The 18,957-nt window shown below is 43.5% G+C and overlaps 1 protein-coding gene across 1 annotated transcript; it reads right to left on the bottom strand.

Moving 5' to 3' along the window:
- Positions 1-11,271: 11,271 nt before the first annotated feature.
- amh (anti-Mullerian hormone) lies at positions 11,272-12,278 on the bottom strand. Its single transcript, XM_072243850.1, has one exon. It carries the CDS (start codon positions 12,276-12,278, stop codon positions 11,334-11,336), a length of 945 nt encoding a protein of 314 aa, XP_072099951.1. The 3' UTR covers positions 11,272-11,333.
- Positions 12,279-18,957: the final 6,679 nt, after the last annotated feature.

Raw genomic sequence — 18,957 nt, forward strand, 5'->3', positions numbered from 1 at the left:
GAAAAGAACTTTGTTTTTCTGCTATTCTGGCTTCTGGGACAGACTGTAGAGGTAATTATGGAAATTGGTGGGGAAGTGGGTGGTGGTTGCAACACCCCCAGGCAAAAATGATCCTCCCATTTCACCATGGTAGTGTCTGCAGAAATGCCAACAATGTGTGTTTCCAGGGAAAAGTCAGGAATGAAGTTTCAATATGTTCATTAGGGATGGAGCTCTATCAGTTTCCAAAAGTATGCCATGATCTTCCATGTAAAAAATAGAAGTTCAAAGTTCAAGGTAAAGTTATTATCAACGTACATAAGTCACCATATACTCATAGATTCATTTTCTTGCAGGCATTCACAGTAAATGCAAGAAACACAACAAAATCAATGAAAGACCGCACCTAACTGGACAGACAAACAACCAATGTGCAAGAGACAACAAGACATGGCAGCGTAGCGGTTAGTGCGATGCTATCACACTAGGGGCGTTCCAGAGTTCAGAGTTCAATTCCGGTGCCATTCTGTAAGGAATCTCTGTACGCCCTCCCCTTGGAATGTGTGAGTTTTTCCCGGGTGCTCCGGTTTCCCCCCACAGTCCAAAGAAGTACCGGGCAGGTTAATTGGTCATTGTAAATTGTCCCGTGGCTATGTGAGGGTTAAATCGGGTTTGCTGGGGTTTTCTGGGGCAGTATGGTTCGAAGGGTCCGGAGGCCCCACTCCATGTTGTATCACTAAAATAAAAAATAAAAATAAGCTGTATAAATACTAAAAGAGAGAAAAAAAGAACAATAATGATAAATTAATAAGCAATAAATATCAAGAACCCTTGAAGGTGAGTCCATAGATTTTGGGGACAGTTCAGCGTTGAAAGGAGTGAAGTTATCCCCTCTGGTTTTACAGACTGATGGTTGAGGGGTAATAATCGTTCCTGACCCTGGTGGAGTGGGTCCTGAGGCTCCTGTACCTGTACCTGTAAGTAATCGTTAATGCACTGCTGGTTAACCTGTTTAATTTTAGTTAGTAGTTTCTCGGTTTAGACCTAATGATTCCTTAATCTCATGTCAGCCTTAGTATAAACCCAATTAATTCTGTCAAGAGCAGAGCTGAAGATGAAGAAGAATGAAGAATGTTCAGGCTCTGCCATAATAAAGCATAGAGCATAGAACAGTGAGGCACAGTACAGGCCTTTCAGCCCACAATGTGGTGTTGACCTTTTAACCTACTCTAAGATCAATGTGACTCTTTCCTCCCACGTAACCCATTTTTCTATCGGCCAAGTGCATACCTAAGAGTCTCTGAAATGTCCCTAACATATCTACCTCTGCCAACCACCCCTGACAATACATTGCATACACTTACCACTCCATGTGTAAAAATACCACCTCTGACTTCACCCCTATACTTTCTTCTAATCACCTTCAAATTATGCCCCCTTGTATTAGCCATTTCCGCTCTGGGAAAAGAGTCTTTGCCTGTCCACTCGATCTATGCGTCTTATCTTATACACCTCTATCAAGTCACTTCTCATCTTCTTTTGCTTCAAAGAGAAAAGCCCCAGCTCGTTCAGCCTATCCTCATAAGAAATGTGCTCTAATCTAGGCAGCATTCTGGTAAATCTTTGCATCCTCTATAAAGCTTCCACACCCTTCCTATAATGAGGTGACCGGATTTGAACTCAATAGTCCAAGTGTGGTCTAACCGGGGTTTTACACAGCTGCAACATTACCTCAGGACTCTTGAACTCATTCCAGCAAGTCGTCGTGGCTATCCCTTGAGGTGGAAGATGATGGTCTTCGTTCCGTACAGAGTGAAGACGCCTATGCATGTATTTGTTTAACGTGTACTTGATGTTGCACTCCAAGAAGCACACGATACTTCACAAATCAACCAACTGATTCCAATGGCATGGAAATCACGACGATTGGAGCCGATGGATTTGTTGCAGCCTTCATCCGCCTTCACAGCCGTTGAGTTCGAAGTAACTTCGTTCACCTGTTCCACCATTGAGGTCTTGGTTGGATTGCTCTTTGTCAGGGACCTCACCCTCGACCTTACCGCCATGGGTGACCCTCCCAGGAGCATAGCTCCAGACGGCATCGTTCTCAGGATCACAGGACTATGCAAGCTTCTCCACCGCGACAAGGTGACAATCCATGGAGAAGTCCAGCAAGGACTGAAGGGCAGCACACCAAACACCCTATCAACTCGTGCAGCATCCTTGAGGAATCCATGGAGAAGAGCGATGAGCTATGCTTTGGGAACCAGTTGCAGAGGTGGGGGAGGTGGCAGGGCAAGCAGAGCCACTGTCTCTCTGCTCCAATGACCCAGGTTCGATTCTGATCCTGACCACTGTTTGTGTGGAGTCTGCACGTTTTCCCTATGACAGTGTGGGTCTTCCCCCACATGCTCCAGTTTCCTCCTACATCCCAAAAAACGTGTGACCGGCACGTTACTTGGCTAATACGAATTGCCCAAAGTGTGTGGGTAAGTGACAGGTTGCCTGGCAGTCTGCTCTGGAAACACCAATGCTCTTGAAAAGAAAAGCCTACAAAAAATAATGGATGCAAGCCAATCCATCACAGATAAAGTCCTCCCCATCACTGAGCATATCAACAAGGAGCGTCGTCACATGAAAGCAGCACCCATCACTAATGACCCCCATCTCTAGGCCATGCTCTCTTCCTGCTGTTGCCATCAGGACAGGATGCAAAACTGGGCTGAGAAGCGGCAGATGGAGTTCAACCCAGAAAAGTGTGAGGTGGTTCATTTTGGTAGGTCCAATATGATGGCAGAATGTAGTATTAATGGTAAGACTCTTGGCAGTGTGGAGGATCAGAGGGATCTTGAGGTCCGAGTCCATAGGACACTTAAAGCAGCTGCGCAGGTTGACTCTGTGGTTAAGAAGGTGTACGGTGTATTGGCCTGCATCAATCGTGGAATTGAATTTAGGAGCCGAGAGGTAATGTTGCAGCTATATAGGATGCTGGTCAGACCCCATTGTGCTCAGTTCTGGTCGCCTCACTACAGGAAGGATGTGGAAGCCATAGAAAGGGTGCAGAGGAGATTTACAAGGATGTTGCCTGGATTGGGGAGCATGCCTTATGAAAACAGGTTGAGTGAACTCGGCCTTTTCTCCTTGGAGTGACGGAGGATGAGAGGTGAACTGATAGAGGTGTATAAGATGATGAGAGACATTGATCGTGTGGATAGTCAGAGGCTTTTTCCCAGGGCTGAAATGGTTGCCACAAGAGGACACAGGTTTAAGGTGCTGGGGAGTAGGTACAGAGGAGATGTCAGGGGTAAGTTTTTTTACGCAGAGAGTGGTGAGTGTGTGGAATGGGCTGCCGGCAATGGTGGTGGAGGTGGATATGATAGGGTCTTTTAAGAGACTTTGGATAGGTACTTGGAGCTTAGGAAAGTAGAGGGCTATAGGTAAGCCTAGTAATTTCTAAGGTAGGGACATGTTCGGCACAACTTCGTGGGCCGAAGGGCGTGTATTGTGCTGTAGGTTTTCTATGTTTCTATGTTCAGGAGATTCAGGTCCCACACCAGCAAGTTCAGGAATAATTGTTACTCTTCAGCCATCAAGCTCCTGATCTAGAGAGGATAACTTCACTCACAGTAACGCTGAACTGATTCCACAACCTACGGACTCACTTTCAAGGACTCTACATCTCATATTCTCAATATTTATTTTCTGTGCTTGTACTCACAAGAGTTTAGAAGAATAAGGGAAGATCTCATTGAAGCCTATCGAATATTGAAAGGCCTAGATAGAGTGGATGTGGAGGGGATCTGAGCACACCCTCAGAATAGAGGGGCGTCTATTTAGAACAGAGAGGAGGAGGAATTTCATTCACGTGAGTTTGGTGAATCTGTGAAATTCATTGCCACAGATGGCTGTGGAAGCCAAGTCATTGAGTATATTTAAAGCGGAGTTTGATAGGTTCTTAGTTATTCAGGCCAACAAAGGTTACAGGAAGAAAGCAGGAGACTGGGATTGAGAGCAATACTAAATCAGCCGTGATGGAATGGACTGACTGGCTTAATTCTGCTCCAATGTCTTATGGTCTTATTATTATTTTTTATGTTTCCTTGTATTCGCATATTGGTCATTTTCCTGTCTTCGCAGCTTTTCATTGATTTTGTTGTATTTCTTTGCACTTATTGTGAATGTCCACAAGAAAATGAATCTCAGGATTGTAGGTGACATATACAAACCTTGATAAGAAGTTTAATTTGAACTTTGAACATTATGTTGTAGAATCTAGGAGGAATTGATGGGTAATGCATGGACAACAAAATAGGTTAGGGTCAGATTGAAGTAAATGGGAATTTGATGGACAGCACTGATTCGATAAGTCAAAGAACTGTTGCCAGCTGCATCTTCTCTATGATTTTGTGACGGGGAATAACAAAGGCTCTTTGCAATTGTGTACAGCAGCCCTAACAGTGACCACTACTGCATGCCAGAGCTAGAAAGAAACAATATGAATTTATCAGAAAGTTACATCAATAATGAGGCTTTTAGTCCACAGATAGACCAAAAACATAATTTTGACAAAGAATTCTAATCGAGGAGTCTGTGGAGGTTCCCAGAATAGTTTGTAAGGACATCATATCTGGAGCCAACCAGAGAGGTAGGTTATATTAGCCCTGGTATAAAAATAGAATTGTAATTAATGACCTCATAGACTCTCTTTAGCAGCAGCAATTATAATGGGATTGGATTTTACACTCATTATGGGGAGAGAAGGTTAAACAAGGACAATTGCTGCACAAGAGCATGAAGGTAGTCATGGCTAAAGCAAACTGGAAAATTGGGTAAAGGTGCAGTGAAAGAGATTAAAAGAGAATTAAAAGACCATAAAACAGGAGTTCAGCCAGTGAGTTTGCTCCTTCATTCCATCATGGCTGATTTATTATCCTTCTCAACTTCATTCTCCTGTCATCTCCCCGTAACCTTTGATGCCCTAACTAAGCAAGAACGCATCAAACTCGATTTTAAGTATATCCAATGACTTGGCCTCCAGGCCCATCTCTGGCAATGGGGTCTATGGATTCATCACTCTCTGGCTAAAAGGAATTCCACCTCATTTCTGTTCTAAATTCTGTTCTGAGGCTGTGCCCTCTGGACTTGACCCTCCCACTAATTGAAACATCTTCTCCATGTCCACTCCATCTAAGCCTTTCAATATTTGGTAGTTTTCAATGAGATCTCCCACCTTCTTCTGAACTCCAGTAAGCACAGGCCCAGGGACATCAAACACTCCTCAGATGTTAACCATTTCATTCCCAGGATCATTCTTGCAAACCTCCTCGGGGCACTCTCCGATCCACCAAATTGATGTTCTCTGAGAAAAGCAGTTCAGACCGTGAGACCATAACACAGGGGAGCAGAATTAGGCCATTCGGCCTCTCGCGTTTGCTCTGTTATTCCTTCATGGTTGATTTATTTTCTTTCTCAACCCCATCCTCCTGCCTTCTCTCCATAACCTTTGACACCCTGACTAATCATGAACCTATCATCCCATATTTACCCATCACCAATAAGAAGATGGATTTCTCTTCTTTTCCGTCTTAAAACTATTCGCCTGAATCTTGGGGCTCTGTACTCTAGTTCTCGTCTCAGCTGCTAGTGGAAACAATTTGAGTCCTGATGAAGGGTCTCGGCTCAAACCATCAGCTCCTTATTCCTCTCCATAGATGCTGCCTGACCTGCTGCGTTGCGCCAGCATTTTGTGAGTGTTACAGTGGAAACAACTTCCCAGCCTCTATCATATCTCTGAGGCCTCATTTGTCGGGGTCAACCACGGATGTTGCACCCCAGCTGTCTAGATACGCAAGCCAGGGCAGTGCAATATGGAGAGCAAGCTGTTGCGCGTGTAGCAGACTCCTCCTCTCCACTCAATGAACCCAAAGGAACGGCAGAGACCGATACAGTTTGGCACCAGAAGCACCATGGGAGTTGCCAAGTCAACATTGAACTCAATGTAGGACTATCTTAGGGACTTCAGCTCCAGATTTTTCCCTTGGGATTTGCTCCTGAAGCTTTCCCAATGGGTGGGTATAGCCACAAGGCAATGGAAGTTTGAGATTGGAGTTTTCCTTCTCCTAGGTGAGTTGCCAACCATGGCTGATGAGTCCCATATGCCCGAAGTGACTGGTTTTAAGGTGCCAGTAACCCGCCTTTGCCCCTTCTCCTGTCAGTTGGTACTATAAAGCATTGTGCTAGCCAATACACTACTCATGGAAGATGCGGTGACATTCCTCAAGCTTGTGTTGGGTCACTTTGTAACAGTATAGATGACCATAGCCCAATAGACATGAACATTGATTTCTCCAATTTCCCATAATTACTTCCGTCTGGGATAAACTGCGAACAAGGTTATCTGGTCAATGAGTGAAAGGGAGCAGTTTGAGAGGGAGGACATACCCAAAAATTCAAAGACAAAAGAAAGTAAAGTTTTCAAAACTTGCAATACCCTGACCCTCCCGAATTTTTGGCATAGTGCAAAGGGTCTTGGAGTCCCCTAAAGATTAACTTGCGGGTTGTGTTATTAGGTAAGAAAGGCAAATACAATGTTAGCATTCATTTTGAAAGAACTGGAATATAAGAGAAAGTATATAATGCAGAGTGGCAGGATGGAGATACGTCTCTACCAAAGGAGGTGTGAGGCACTCCTTCCCTTCACTAGCCTGTAGGTCACCCTTGGGGAAGGTGTAGCACCTGCTCAGCCCCCCGATCAGGGTCACGTGAAGCCATGGGAGCAGGTGGTGGATGGTCGTGTGAGCAGCTGGTGCACGGTCGTGTGAGCAGCTGGTGCACAGTCGTGTGAGCAGCTGGTGCACATCACAAGTCCTGGCTATGCAACCACTGACGCCAGACAGACAATCTTTGATGAGTATTGATACTGGTCAAGGTCACCCGATTTGTAAAGGCACTACCCAGAAGAAAACATTGGCAAATTACTTCTGTAGAAAAATGTGCCAAGAACAATGATGGTCACAGATCATGATTACCCACGTCATATGACACCGCAGATGATGATGATGATGATGATGATGATGATGAAGAAGAAGAAGAAGAAGTAATGCTGAGACTTTATTAGGCATTGGTCAGATCACATTTGGAGTATCGTGAGCAGTTTTGGGCCCCTTATCTAAGAAAGATGTGGCTCGTACTCACTGGAGTTGAGAAGAATGAGGAGAGATTTCATTGAAACCGTCTGAATATTGATAGTGGGGGAGTCTAGGAGCAGAAGTATGGCCTCAGAATAGAAGGACATCCCTCTAGCACAGAGATGAGGAGAAATTTCTTTCAGAGAGTAGTGAATCTATGGAATTTATTGCCACCCGTAGCTGTGGAGGCCAAGTCATTGGGGATATTTGAAGAGGAGGTCAGTAGGTTCTTGATTAGTCAGGGGGTCAAAGGTTACTGGGAGAAGGCAGGAGAATGGAGTTGAGAAGGAAAATGAATCAGCCATGATGGAACGGTGGAGCAGTCTCTACTGGCCAAATGACCTAATTCTGCTTCTAGGTGTAATAGTTTCATGGTCTTTCCTAACATAGTTATGCATCAATATGCTTTGTGGAGGTACTCACTCATAATCACATGAATCTAATTAATCTGAGCACTGTGAATGCTAAATTATCCAGATTAGGACTATTTCCATTTGAATCAATCCCAAAGTGATCCAACACCAATCACAACTTCAACAGTTGTGTCAGTGACTGAATTGAAAAGGAAGTGATGCGTTTTTCAGACTTATCATAAGATTCCTTCTGTACATATTCACATCAAATATTCACTCTGCTGTAACATATAGAACATGGTGGAACATAGAATGATGCTTTACCAACTTTTAACCTACTCCTCGATCAATCTAATCCTTCCTTCCTGCATAGCACTCCTCTCCTCCATGTGCCTATCTAACAGTCTCTTAAATTTCCCTAATGTATCTGCCTCTATCACCAGCCTGACAGTACTCTCCATGCACTCCCCCCACCACCCATTCTGTATAGAAAGCCTGCCTCGGACATTGCTCCTTTACTTTCCTTCAAATTCCCTTGTATTAACCATTTCTGGCCTGTAAAAAAGTCTGTTCACTCTTTCTATGCCTCCTATCATCTTATACACTTCTCTCAAATCACTACTCATCTCCTTCACTCCAAAGACAAAAGCCCTAGCTCGCTCCACCTATCTTCATATAAGACACAGCCTCTAGTCCAGGCAGAATCCCGGCAAGTCTCCTCTGCACCCTCTCTAAAGCTTCAACATCCTTCCTATAATGAGGCGACCAGAGCTGTACACGATACTCCAAGTGCGGTCGAACCAGAGCTTTGTAGAGCTTCAGCATTACCTCACAGCTCTTCAACTCGGTCTCCCGACTTCTGAAGGCCATCACACCACTCACTTCCTTAATCACCTTATCAACTTGCACAGCAACTTTGAGGGGTCTATGGACGTGGCCCCACAATCCCTCTGTTCCTCCACACTGCCAGGAATCCTGACATTAATCCTATATTCTGCATCTAAGTTTGACCTTCTAAAGTAAATCCCTCTACACTTTTTGGGGTTTATCTCCATCTGCCACTTCTCAGGCTAGCACTGTACTCTGTCAATTTCCCATTGCAACCCAGGACAACCTTCCACACTGTCCACAATACCACCAACCTTCCCATGGCAACCCAGGACAACCTTCCACACTGTCCACATCTCCACCAACCTTCCCGTGGCAACCCACAACAACCTTCCACACTGTCCACATCTCCACCGATCTTCGTGTCATCTGCAAACTTACTAACCCACCCTTCCACTTCCTCATCCAAGTAATTTATAGAAATCACAAAGGGATGGGGTCCCAGAGCAGATCCCTGTGGAGCACCATTGGTCTTTGACATCCAGGTAGAATATGCTCCATAAACACAAGAGATTCAACAGATGCTGGAAATCCAGGGCAACGCACACAAAATGTTGGAGGAACTCAACAGATCATGCAGCGTATATGGAGGAGAATAAAGAGTCAAATTCTGGGCCAAGACCTTTTATCAGGACTGGAAAGGAAGGGGAAAGAAGCTAAAATAATAAAGTGGGGGAGGGAACTAGATATGCTAGAAGGCAAATAGGTGAAGCCAGGTGAGGGACTAGGTAGGTGGGTGGGGGAGGGAGATGAAGTGAGAAGCTGGGAGGTAATAGGTAGAAAATGTAAAAGGCCAAAGAAGGAATCTGATAGGAGTGGAGATTTGACCATGGGAGAAAGGGGAGGAGATGAGGAGATGAGAAGAGGCAGGAGGGGAGCCAGAATGGGGAATGGAAAAAGAGAGAGGGGGAAGGGGGAGAAATCACAGAAAGTTAACACTGAAGGTTTCAAACATTTTCTGCTGTTTGTTTAATGCTAATTTTGGTCACCTTAAATGAAGCATATTGATTATTTATTGTAGTTGGAGTGGCAAGGTAGCATATTGGTTAGCTCGTCGCTTGACATCACCAATGATATCGATCGGGGTTGACTTCCCACTGCTGCCAGTAAGCTGTTTGTATGTTCCCTGCGACCGCGTGCTCTGGCTTCCTCCCAAATTCCAAAGACGTACGAGCGAGGGTGAGTGAGTTGTGGGCGTGCTATGTTGTGTGTCGACACTTGCAGGCTGCCCAGCACGAGCCTCGCTGATTTGATTTGACCAAACGATGCAGTTCACTGCATGTTTCGATGTGTATGTGACAAATAAAGCCAATCCCTTTCATGGTCCTAGATAGAGTCACTGTGACATTTCAAAGACTCCAAAAGACAGTGAGATTTACATAAGTAAAGTTTTATTATTAATTATTAATGTATAATAATGAAAAATACAAAACATATAATAAAAGCCAACAAGAGTCTTTCCAGTTTCATTGGCAGAAGATAATATTATTTTCCATGGAATGTTTACAGAATGTTTCCCTGTCTTAAACTGTTATGGTGTTCCTCTTTGGAGCAGTGCCTTGGTCTGCTGCAGTTACTGGTCCTGAGATGATCACCATAAAACCATAATACCTTCAGGCATGGGAGCAGAATTAGGCCATTAGGCCATTACTGAGAAGCATCAAAGAGTAACTCTTCTCCTGACAGTCAGTGACCTCTAAGTGCTTTCTGCTTCCCGCTGAGGTTTGGACAATATCACATACTTGATTTCCAGTTTTCCACCTTAATTCCATTTCAAAGATACTATAGAATAGCAAATCACCGATTCAAAAGCATTCCGTAATTGACGACTCATTAAAGGAAGGTACAGGGAACAGTTGAGAATGTAAAACTAATAGGTGTGAATACTCAGTTTAGAGTAAGTTGTCCAAGAACTTTCATTTATAAGCCATTAAATTATGGAAAGGTTACATGATATACAGGCACATTAACTGTATGCATATGTGTGCGTGCGTGTTAGCCCGTAGCCGATTTCTAGTCTGTATTTTCAGTTATAGCATCATCATATTTAGGTTCATTGTGTTGACTTACTCCTTCATGGGATGCCTACAGGGCTGCACCAAATTAAACTCTTTTCCAAGCAAGTGATTGAGCTCAGCCTAACGATACCTATTGAGCAATGTTTTCCTCAGACTTCTGTGTGTTTCCAACATGATATTCTTTAAGTATTCTGTTAAGATGTGATTTAGACACACACAGCTATACACAGGCATGAAAACAGACACATTTACACACACACAAATATGTACACATGCAAATGCACTCACTCACGTGCACACTCAAATAAACACACACACATGCAGTCACAAATATAGTATGTAGACATGCGAACGCACTTACACACAATGCACACTCGGGTATACTATACACACACACACACACCTGCAGCAAACTTCCTTTGGAATTGAGATTTTCGGCTGCATCTGACTAACAACTGCATGTCAGCAAATGGGAATAAGCAAATTGGTCTGAGGACCCACTGTGAAACTTAGATCTTCACTTGTTTGATTTGGGGTCTCACCGAAATTTACAACTTCCTCTGGCTTGTTGCATTTTACAAATCATTATAACCTACTTTCTACAGAGAATTTTGATCTAAATTTAGGAAAAAAAACTAAATTAAATGAGAGGCAGCAATCTTAACTTCAAAATTCAAGTCAACAATTTTCATTGAGAATTTATGAAATATTTGAACTTTCCATTTCTGATCTATTTGAAAACAGACCAAAACTCGACAGTTGCAGAATATGGCCACACTAATATATGATGTACTGTAATATAATACACAGCTTGGCTGGGTAAAATGTCACCATAAATGTTCTTAATATAGATATATACTGGTCTTTTCTGATAATATTCGACTCATGAGACAGCCGCATTGCCTGGGTCATCTGCACTTACATTCCTCTGCCACCATGTTCTTGTACACGGTGATCATGCTGCTTTGGCCATTGATGACAGCCAGGAGCAGTTCAGAGTACTCCACCGGAACACAACACGGCTCTCGTTTTGTCGGAAGCCCTTGCTCCTGCATCTTAATGAGCAAGACAACATGATTGGATACATTCCCAGTCAAGGGAATCCTGCAGGACCCAACACAGTTGTGTATATTGTACAACTTGGGTACCAAAATCCAATCATAGGACAAACGCTCAAAGTCGATGCTGAGCTCCTCCAGTTTGCAGATGGACCGGTTGGTGGCACTCCTGTTCTGCCTAAAAATTTTTTGCCTCTTGTCCCAGAATGTCTTCACTGTCTGCAATGTCTTCAGCAACAAGAAAGTATAATAGGTCTTTTGCCTTCGACTTATCTTCTTTGAGCCATCCTGAGGCGAGATATTAACTTGAGGGAACTCGGGAAGTGGAAAGGGATAGTTGCACTCATTCAGTAGGTGAATCAGCTTCTTTAGAACCTTCTCCTTCTGGAAAACAGGGATTTCCAGGACTTTGTTAACGGTGTTCTTCAGTTTGGTGAGGAACAGGTGTTGTATCTTTTCCTCAGTTTCCCCAACATTTCCATGTTCGATGATTTGCTCCAAGAAGTTCTCAGCATTCTCTGGCAACAAGAACACCAAAGGCTCCTCAGACTGAATAAGCAGCTCCAGGACATAGGCATTGGAAATATTCAACGAGTGGTGGGGAAGGCTTTCAATGGTTTCTTTGTCAAGGTGGAGCACAGATCTGGAATTCTGGTCGGTGGAGTAATCTAACACTATATTCAAAAACCGATTGAGTTGTCGTAAGAACTCTCGTGGAGACCCCTGACTAGAGGATGCCGAGTGAAGTGGTAAGTCCAATGTTTCCAAATGATCATCCTCTGCTCTCTTAACCATTCTGGAAGCTTCTCTGAAAATAGAATTGACTGGATTAGGCTTCATGTATTCAAAAACATATCTCTACACAGCCCACTTCAAAGTTCATAGTAAATTTATTAACAAAGTACATATATGTCACCTTGAGATTCTTTTTCTTGGGGGCATTCACAGTAGAAAAAAGAAATATAATAGAACAAAGAAAAACACACACACACAAACACAGTGACCAACAACCGTTGTGCAAATACAAAAATAAATAAAATATATATACAAATATCATTAAGAACTGCTGAAACCCTTGGCATTCCTACTGAACAAAGCATACACTATGACAACCCTTTCTGTTGATTCCATAGAGTCACAGAGCACTGAAACAGTCACTTCAGCCCATCTGCTCCCTATTGACTATGTTCCCCAAAGAGCTGGCCCCATCTGCCCTCCTTTGGCCCGTAACCCTCTACACTCCATGTAATTATCTGGATGAATTTTTAATGTTGCTCCATGTGCCCACCTCAGCTACTCTTTCTGGCAGCTCACTCCAAATACGCACCACCCTCTCCGTGAAGAAGCTGCCCCTGATGTCCTTTTAAATCTCTCACCTCTGATCCTAAAACTATCCCTGCAACACACATAAAGTTCTGGAGGAACTCAGCAGGCCAGGCAGTATCTATGGAAAAGAGTAAACAGTTAACGTTTAGGGCCGAGACCCTTCATCAGGTCATCTATGATTAAACCTATCCCTTCTCGTTTTTTAGAAGCCCCTCCCTGGGGGAGAAAAGGTTCTGCACTTTCATCCTATCTACACCTCTCATGATCTCATCAGGTCACTCCTCAATCTTCCAGTTTCCAAGCAATAAAGTTGGAGTTTACCCAACCTCTCATTGTATTGCACTGATCTGCTGCTGCAAAACAATAAATTTCACAACATAGGTCAGTGATAATAAACCTGATAATAATAATAATAATAATAATCTACGTGTGCAGAGACAGGATAGACAGATACAGTACTGTGCAAAGACCTTAGGCATGCATATATAACTAGGGTCAACATGCAGCAGAGGGCGAGTCGGTAAACCTGGCAGGAGCAAAGGATGTTGGGAATGGCGAGGGTGGAGTGCTGTGGGAAAGCTGTGGGACAGGTGGCAGAGAAGTAGTGCCAGGGGTGGGGGGTAGTGCGGGTACAGACACACCCAACCCTAAGAACCCAGATAAGGCTGTTTGATTCCAAACAATTGTTTTATTGATCATACAGAACATGTCTCTGGTGCTTCCCACTCCCTCCCATCTCCCTTCCCCTTTTCCCAACCATGATTCCCCTCTCCCTGCCCCCTTCCCACTCTCAGTCCACAACAGAGACCCATTTCAGAATCAGGTTTATCATCACTCACATATGACAAGAAATGTGTTTTTTTTTTGTGGCAGCAATACATGTAATACATAAAATTACAAGAGTACTGTGCAAAAGTCTTAGGCACCCTGGCTACAGTATATACTTGTATATATGTGTGCCCAATACTTTTGCACAGTACTCTAGATGGACAGACAGACAGACAGATAGATAGACAGACAAGGCAGGCAGATAGATAATGGATATGATAGATAGATAGTTAGGTAGTGCAAAAAAGTCTTGGGTATATATATATGTGTGTGTGTGTGTGTGTGTGTGTGTGTGTGTGTGTGTGTGTGTGTGTGCCCAAGACATTTGCACAGTACTCTAGATGGATAGATAGATAGACAAGACAGGCAGATAGATAATGGATATGATAGATAGATAGATAGATAGGTAGTGCAAAAAAGGAATAACAAGGTAGAGTTCATGGATTCAGGGATCTTTCAGAAATCTGGAGGGGTAGAAGATAAAATATTGAATATGGATCTCAAGCTGCTGTGCTTCCTTCCCAATGGTGGTTATGAGAAGAAGGCATGTCCCGGCTGGTGAGGGTCTTTAATAACAGATTCCCCCTTTTGACAACGTGCTTGGCAATGGGGAGGTTTATGCCTGTGATGGAACTGGCCGTGTCTACAGCCCTCAGCAGCCTCTCACAAACCTGTTCATACGGATACGTGGAGGGAATCTCAAATTAAGGTAAAACTAAAATAATGTAATGAGGGGAAGAAGCTGTTCCTGAATCATTGAGTGTGGATCTTCAGGCTCCTGTTCCTCCTCCTCGATAGTAGTAATGAGAAGAGGGCGATGAGGGCCCATAATGATGGATGCCACAGTTGCAGTGCTCATGGCCAAGGAGTTTTAAAAAAAAACACAGAGACACAAGATCTCAACCCATACTTACTCAGTGATGGGGGGCAGTATCTGTGTTTCCTGGGAGGAGGTGCAGGATGACTCCATGGGATTGTTCCTCAGCTCTCTGACGAGGAAAAACAAGGCTGGTGTCATCCGCGTGAATCGTTTCTCATCAAAGCCAAACAGCAACTCTTGCAACTCTTCCTTCACCACTGGAACGTCTGTTCAACTCATTAAATGAGAGCAAATTCACTTGAATATCAGCATGAAGAACCAACATTGAACTCATAATAATTAGATAGTCAGATCCTTTATCCCAGGGGAGAAACGTTTAACACCAGATTACATGAATTTAAAGTCCTAGCACGCGATACCCTAAAGATTAACTTGCAGGTTGAGTCGGCGGTGAGGAAGGCAAATGCAATGTTGGCATTCATTTTGGGAGGATATAAAAGCAAGGGTGTAATGCTAAGGCTTTATAAGGCAATTGTCAGACCACTCTTGGAGTATTGGGCCCCTAATCTATGAAAGGATGTGCTGGCATTGGAGAGGGTCCAGAGGATGTTCACAAGAATGAGTCTGGGAATGAAAGGGTTAGCGTATGAGGAGTGTTTGATGGTTCTGGGCCTGTACTTGCAAGAGATTAAACAGGTGAGGAGGGATCTTATTGTAACCATTTGAAAACTGAAAGGCTTAGACAAAGTGGATGTGGAGAGGTTGTTTCCTATAGCTGGGGAGCCTGGGACCAGAAGATACAGCCTCAGAATTGAAGGATGTCCCTTTAGAACAGAGATGAGGTGGTTTTTTTTTAGCCAGAGGGTGTTGAATCTGTGGAATTCATTGCCAGAGATGGCTGTGGAGGCCAAGTCCTTGCCTATACTCAAAGCAGAGTTTATCGGGTTCCTGATTCGTAAGGGTGTCAAAGATTACGGGGAGAAGGCAGGAGAATGGGGTTGAGAGAGATAATAAAGCAGCCATGATGGAATGGTGAAGCAGATTCAATGGGTTGTACAGCCTAATTCTGCTCCCATGTCTCATGGCCATTGAATCAGTCTACACGCTTTAAAACCCGACTAGTGACATCATGGTCTGGTATAGCAAATCAAAGTTCAAAATGGATTTCAAAATTCAAAGTAAATTTATATTAAAGTATGTACTGATTATCTCACCATTTACTACCCTGAGATTCATTTTCTTGCAGGCATTCACAGTAGAACAAAGAAATGCAATAGAATCAATGAAAAACTCCACACAAAGACAAGCAAGCAATGTGCAACAGAAGACAACTGAGCAAATATTAAAAAATATATAATAATAAAAAATAAATAGTTCACTTGGTAACTGTAATGTTGTATGACGTGAGCAATCCTAGTCTTTCCATGACTATGATTGTTCTTGGCAATTTTTTCCTACAGAAGTGGTTTGCCATTGTCTTCTGGGTGGTGTCTTTACAAGACTGGTGACCCCAGAGATTGTCTGCTTGGTGTCAGTGGTCACATAACCAGGATTTGTGATATGCACCAGTTGCTCATACATGGCTTCACGTGACCCTGAGTCGGGGCGCTAAGCATGTGCTACACCTTGCCCAAGGGTGACCTGCAGGCTAGCAGAGGGAAAGACCGCCTTACACCTCCTTTGGTAGAGACATATCTCCACCCCACCACCCAAAATAAATAGTAAATAAATAATATTGAGAACTTGTGTCCATAGGTTGCGAATCAGTTCAGCGTTGAGGTGAGTGAAGTTACCCATGCTAGTTCAGGAGCCTGATGGTTGAAGGGTAATAATTGTTTCTGAACCTGCTGATATGTAAATCAAATGTGCAGGAACATATGAAGCTACAGGGGGTAGTGGATTCAGGCAAATACCTCACAGGCACACCTCCACACTAATGGTAGTACCTACGTGAGATGCTACCTCAAGAAAGCAACATCTATTATCAAAGATCCCCACCATCCAGGCAACGCCGTGCCTCACAGCTACCATCAGGCAGGAGGTATAGAAAACTAAAGTCCAACAGCACCGGGTTCAAGAACAGCTACTGAACTTCCCTTCATCCATATGGTTCTTGAACCAAATAGCACAACCCCAATCCATCATTAGGAACTCCCACCACCCAGGCTATGCTCTCTTCTCACTACTGCCATAGGGAGGAAGCTGCAAGGCCTCAGGACTTGTACCACCAGGTTCAGGAACAGTTACTACCCCTCAACTATCAGGCTCTTGAACCAAAGGGGATAGCGTCACATGCCCCATCACTAAAATTTTCCCATACCTATGGGCTCATTTTCAAGGACTCTTCATCTCATGTTCTTGATATTTACTGCTTATTTATTTATTATTATTATTATTTCCTTTTTTTTGCATTTCCTCAGTTTGTTGTCTTCTGCACTGTGGTTGAACACACTAGTTGGGCAGTTGTTCATTGATTCTGATATGGTTACTATTCTGTAGATTTGTTGAGTATGCCCACAAGAAAACGAACCTCAGGGTTGTAAAATTTAGCTTGAACTCTGAACCTAATCTTCGGAGTTTAGCAATGCCCTTTTCCCAGGGTGGCAATGGCTGATGGGAGAGGACATCCTTGTAAGGTGTGTGGAGGTAGGATCTTTTACACAACCTGACAGGAAGGCAACAGTTTCATGTATCAAAGTATGTAAATGTATTCATGTACTACCTTGAGATTCATTTTCTTGCAGGCATTTCCATGGAATTTTTTTTAAAAACTGTCCCTAAACAGACAAGGACTGACAAATACTAATGTGCAAAATAATTAAGTGTTCTGGAATGCACTGCTGGGGATGGTGATAGATGCAGATACTTTAGGGATGTGAAAGGGACTCTTAGGCACATGCATGACAGAAAAATGGAGGGCTATGTAGGCGGGAAGAGTTAGATTGATCTTGGAGTAGGTTAAAAGCTTGGTGCACTGAAGGGCTAGCCCTGTGCTGGAATGTTCTATGTTTAAAGTTCAAAGTTCAAAATAAATCTTATTATCAAAGTACAGATATACAACTGTGTGATTCATTTTCTTGCAGGCATACAATATAAATAGAATATTAACCATAACAGAATCAATGACAGACTGCCCAATTAGGGCATCCAACCAATGTGCAGAAGACAACAAACTGAGCAAATACAAAGAGAAGAAATAATAATAATAATAATAAATAAATAAGCAATAAATATTGAGAACATGAGATGAAAAGTCCATAGTTTGTGGGAACAGTTCAGTGATGGGGCAAGTGAAGTTATCCCAACTGATTCAAGAGCCTGGTGGCTGATGATGATTTTCTATGTTCTAATGGTATGACCACATTGATCACTTTGCACTAAAATGGGTGTTTTTTTAAAGTTTTTATTTATGTTTAATGTATGTTTTTCTTGTGAATGCAATATACCTGATTCGCTGTGCTGGAGATTTTGCTGCACACAGGTTTTCACTGGACTTTTGCCTACATGCACTTGAGAACACAACAATAAACTTGACTTTGACTCTGAATAAAGGGAACATGACCCTTGGTTCCCTGTCGTAAACTGGGGGACCACTTCATTGAGCTCCTCCACTCCACAGGCCAAAAACGGAACTTCCCGGTGGCCAAACATTTCAAGTCCCATTCCTAATACTGTTGTGACATGCCAGTCGATGGATCCTCTTGTGCCACAAAGAGGCCACCCTCGGGGTGGAGGAGTAATACCTTATATTCCGTCTTGGTAGCCTCTAACCTGATGGCATGAATGTCGATTTCTCCTTTTGGTAAAAAAAAAGAATTCTCTCCCCCTCCTTTCTTCTATTCCCCACCCTGGCCTCTTACACCTTCTCACCTGACTATCACCTTCCCCGGTTCCCCTCCTCCTTCCCTTTCTCTTATGTTCCATTCTTCCCTCCTATCAGATTCCTTCCACTCCAGCCCTTTACCTTTCCCACCCACCTGGCTTCACCTAGCACCTTCTAGCTAGCCTCCTTCCCCTCTCCCCAATTTTTTATTCTGGCATCTTCCCCCTTCCTTTCCAGTCCTGAAGAAGAGCCTCTTTGCATGAAATGTTAATTGTTTATTCACTTCCATAGATGCTGTCTGACACATTGAGTCCCTCCAGCATTTTGTCTGTGTAGCCTTAGTTGCCTCCTCTGAGACATTATAACTTGCTGAGGGCCAAAAACGGATTTTTACTGCCCTCCACTGGTTAGCTCCTGCCGATGGAAAGAATCCTGCTGAACATGAAAATAAACTGCTGGAAATCTCCCAGCAGTTTGGGCAGCAAGTGTGGACAGGAGAGTTAATGAAGGAAGACGGGTTTTAAGATGCAGGGAAGGGTTGGCGGGAGAGGTCGAAATGGTAGATCAGATAGAAGCAGGGTAGAGTGAATCAGGAAAGAGATGAAGATTCAGGAGTGGTGATGAAATGAGTAACCACGGCCCAGTCCACACAGGCTCACCACTTCCCTCCGTATGCT

The sequence above is a fragment of the Mobula birostris genome, chromosome 26 (assembly GCF_030028105.1).
Source record: "Mobula birostris isolate sMobBir1 chromosome 26, sMobBir1.hap1, whole genome shotgun sequence".
In the NCBI taxonomy this organism is placed as follows: domain Eukaryota; kingdom Metazoa; phylum Chordata; class Chondrichthyes; order Myliobatiformes; family Myliobatidae; genus Mobula; species Mobula birostris.

Bases quoted from the DNA above. Each gene is read 5' to 3' on its own strand.
- amh (XM_072243850.1), bottom strand. From the start codon at position 12,278: ATGGTTAAGAGAGCAGAGGATGATCATTTGGAAACATTGGACTTACCA.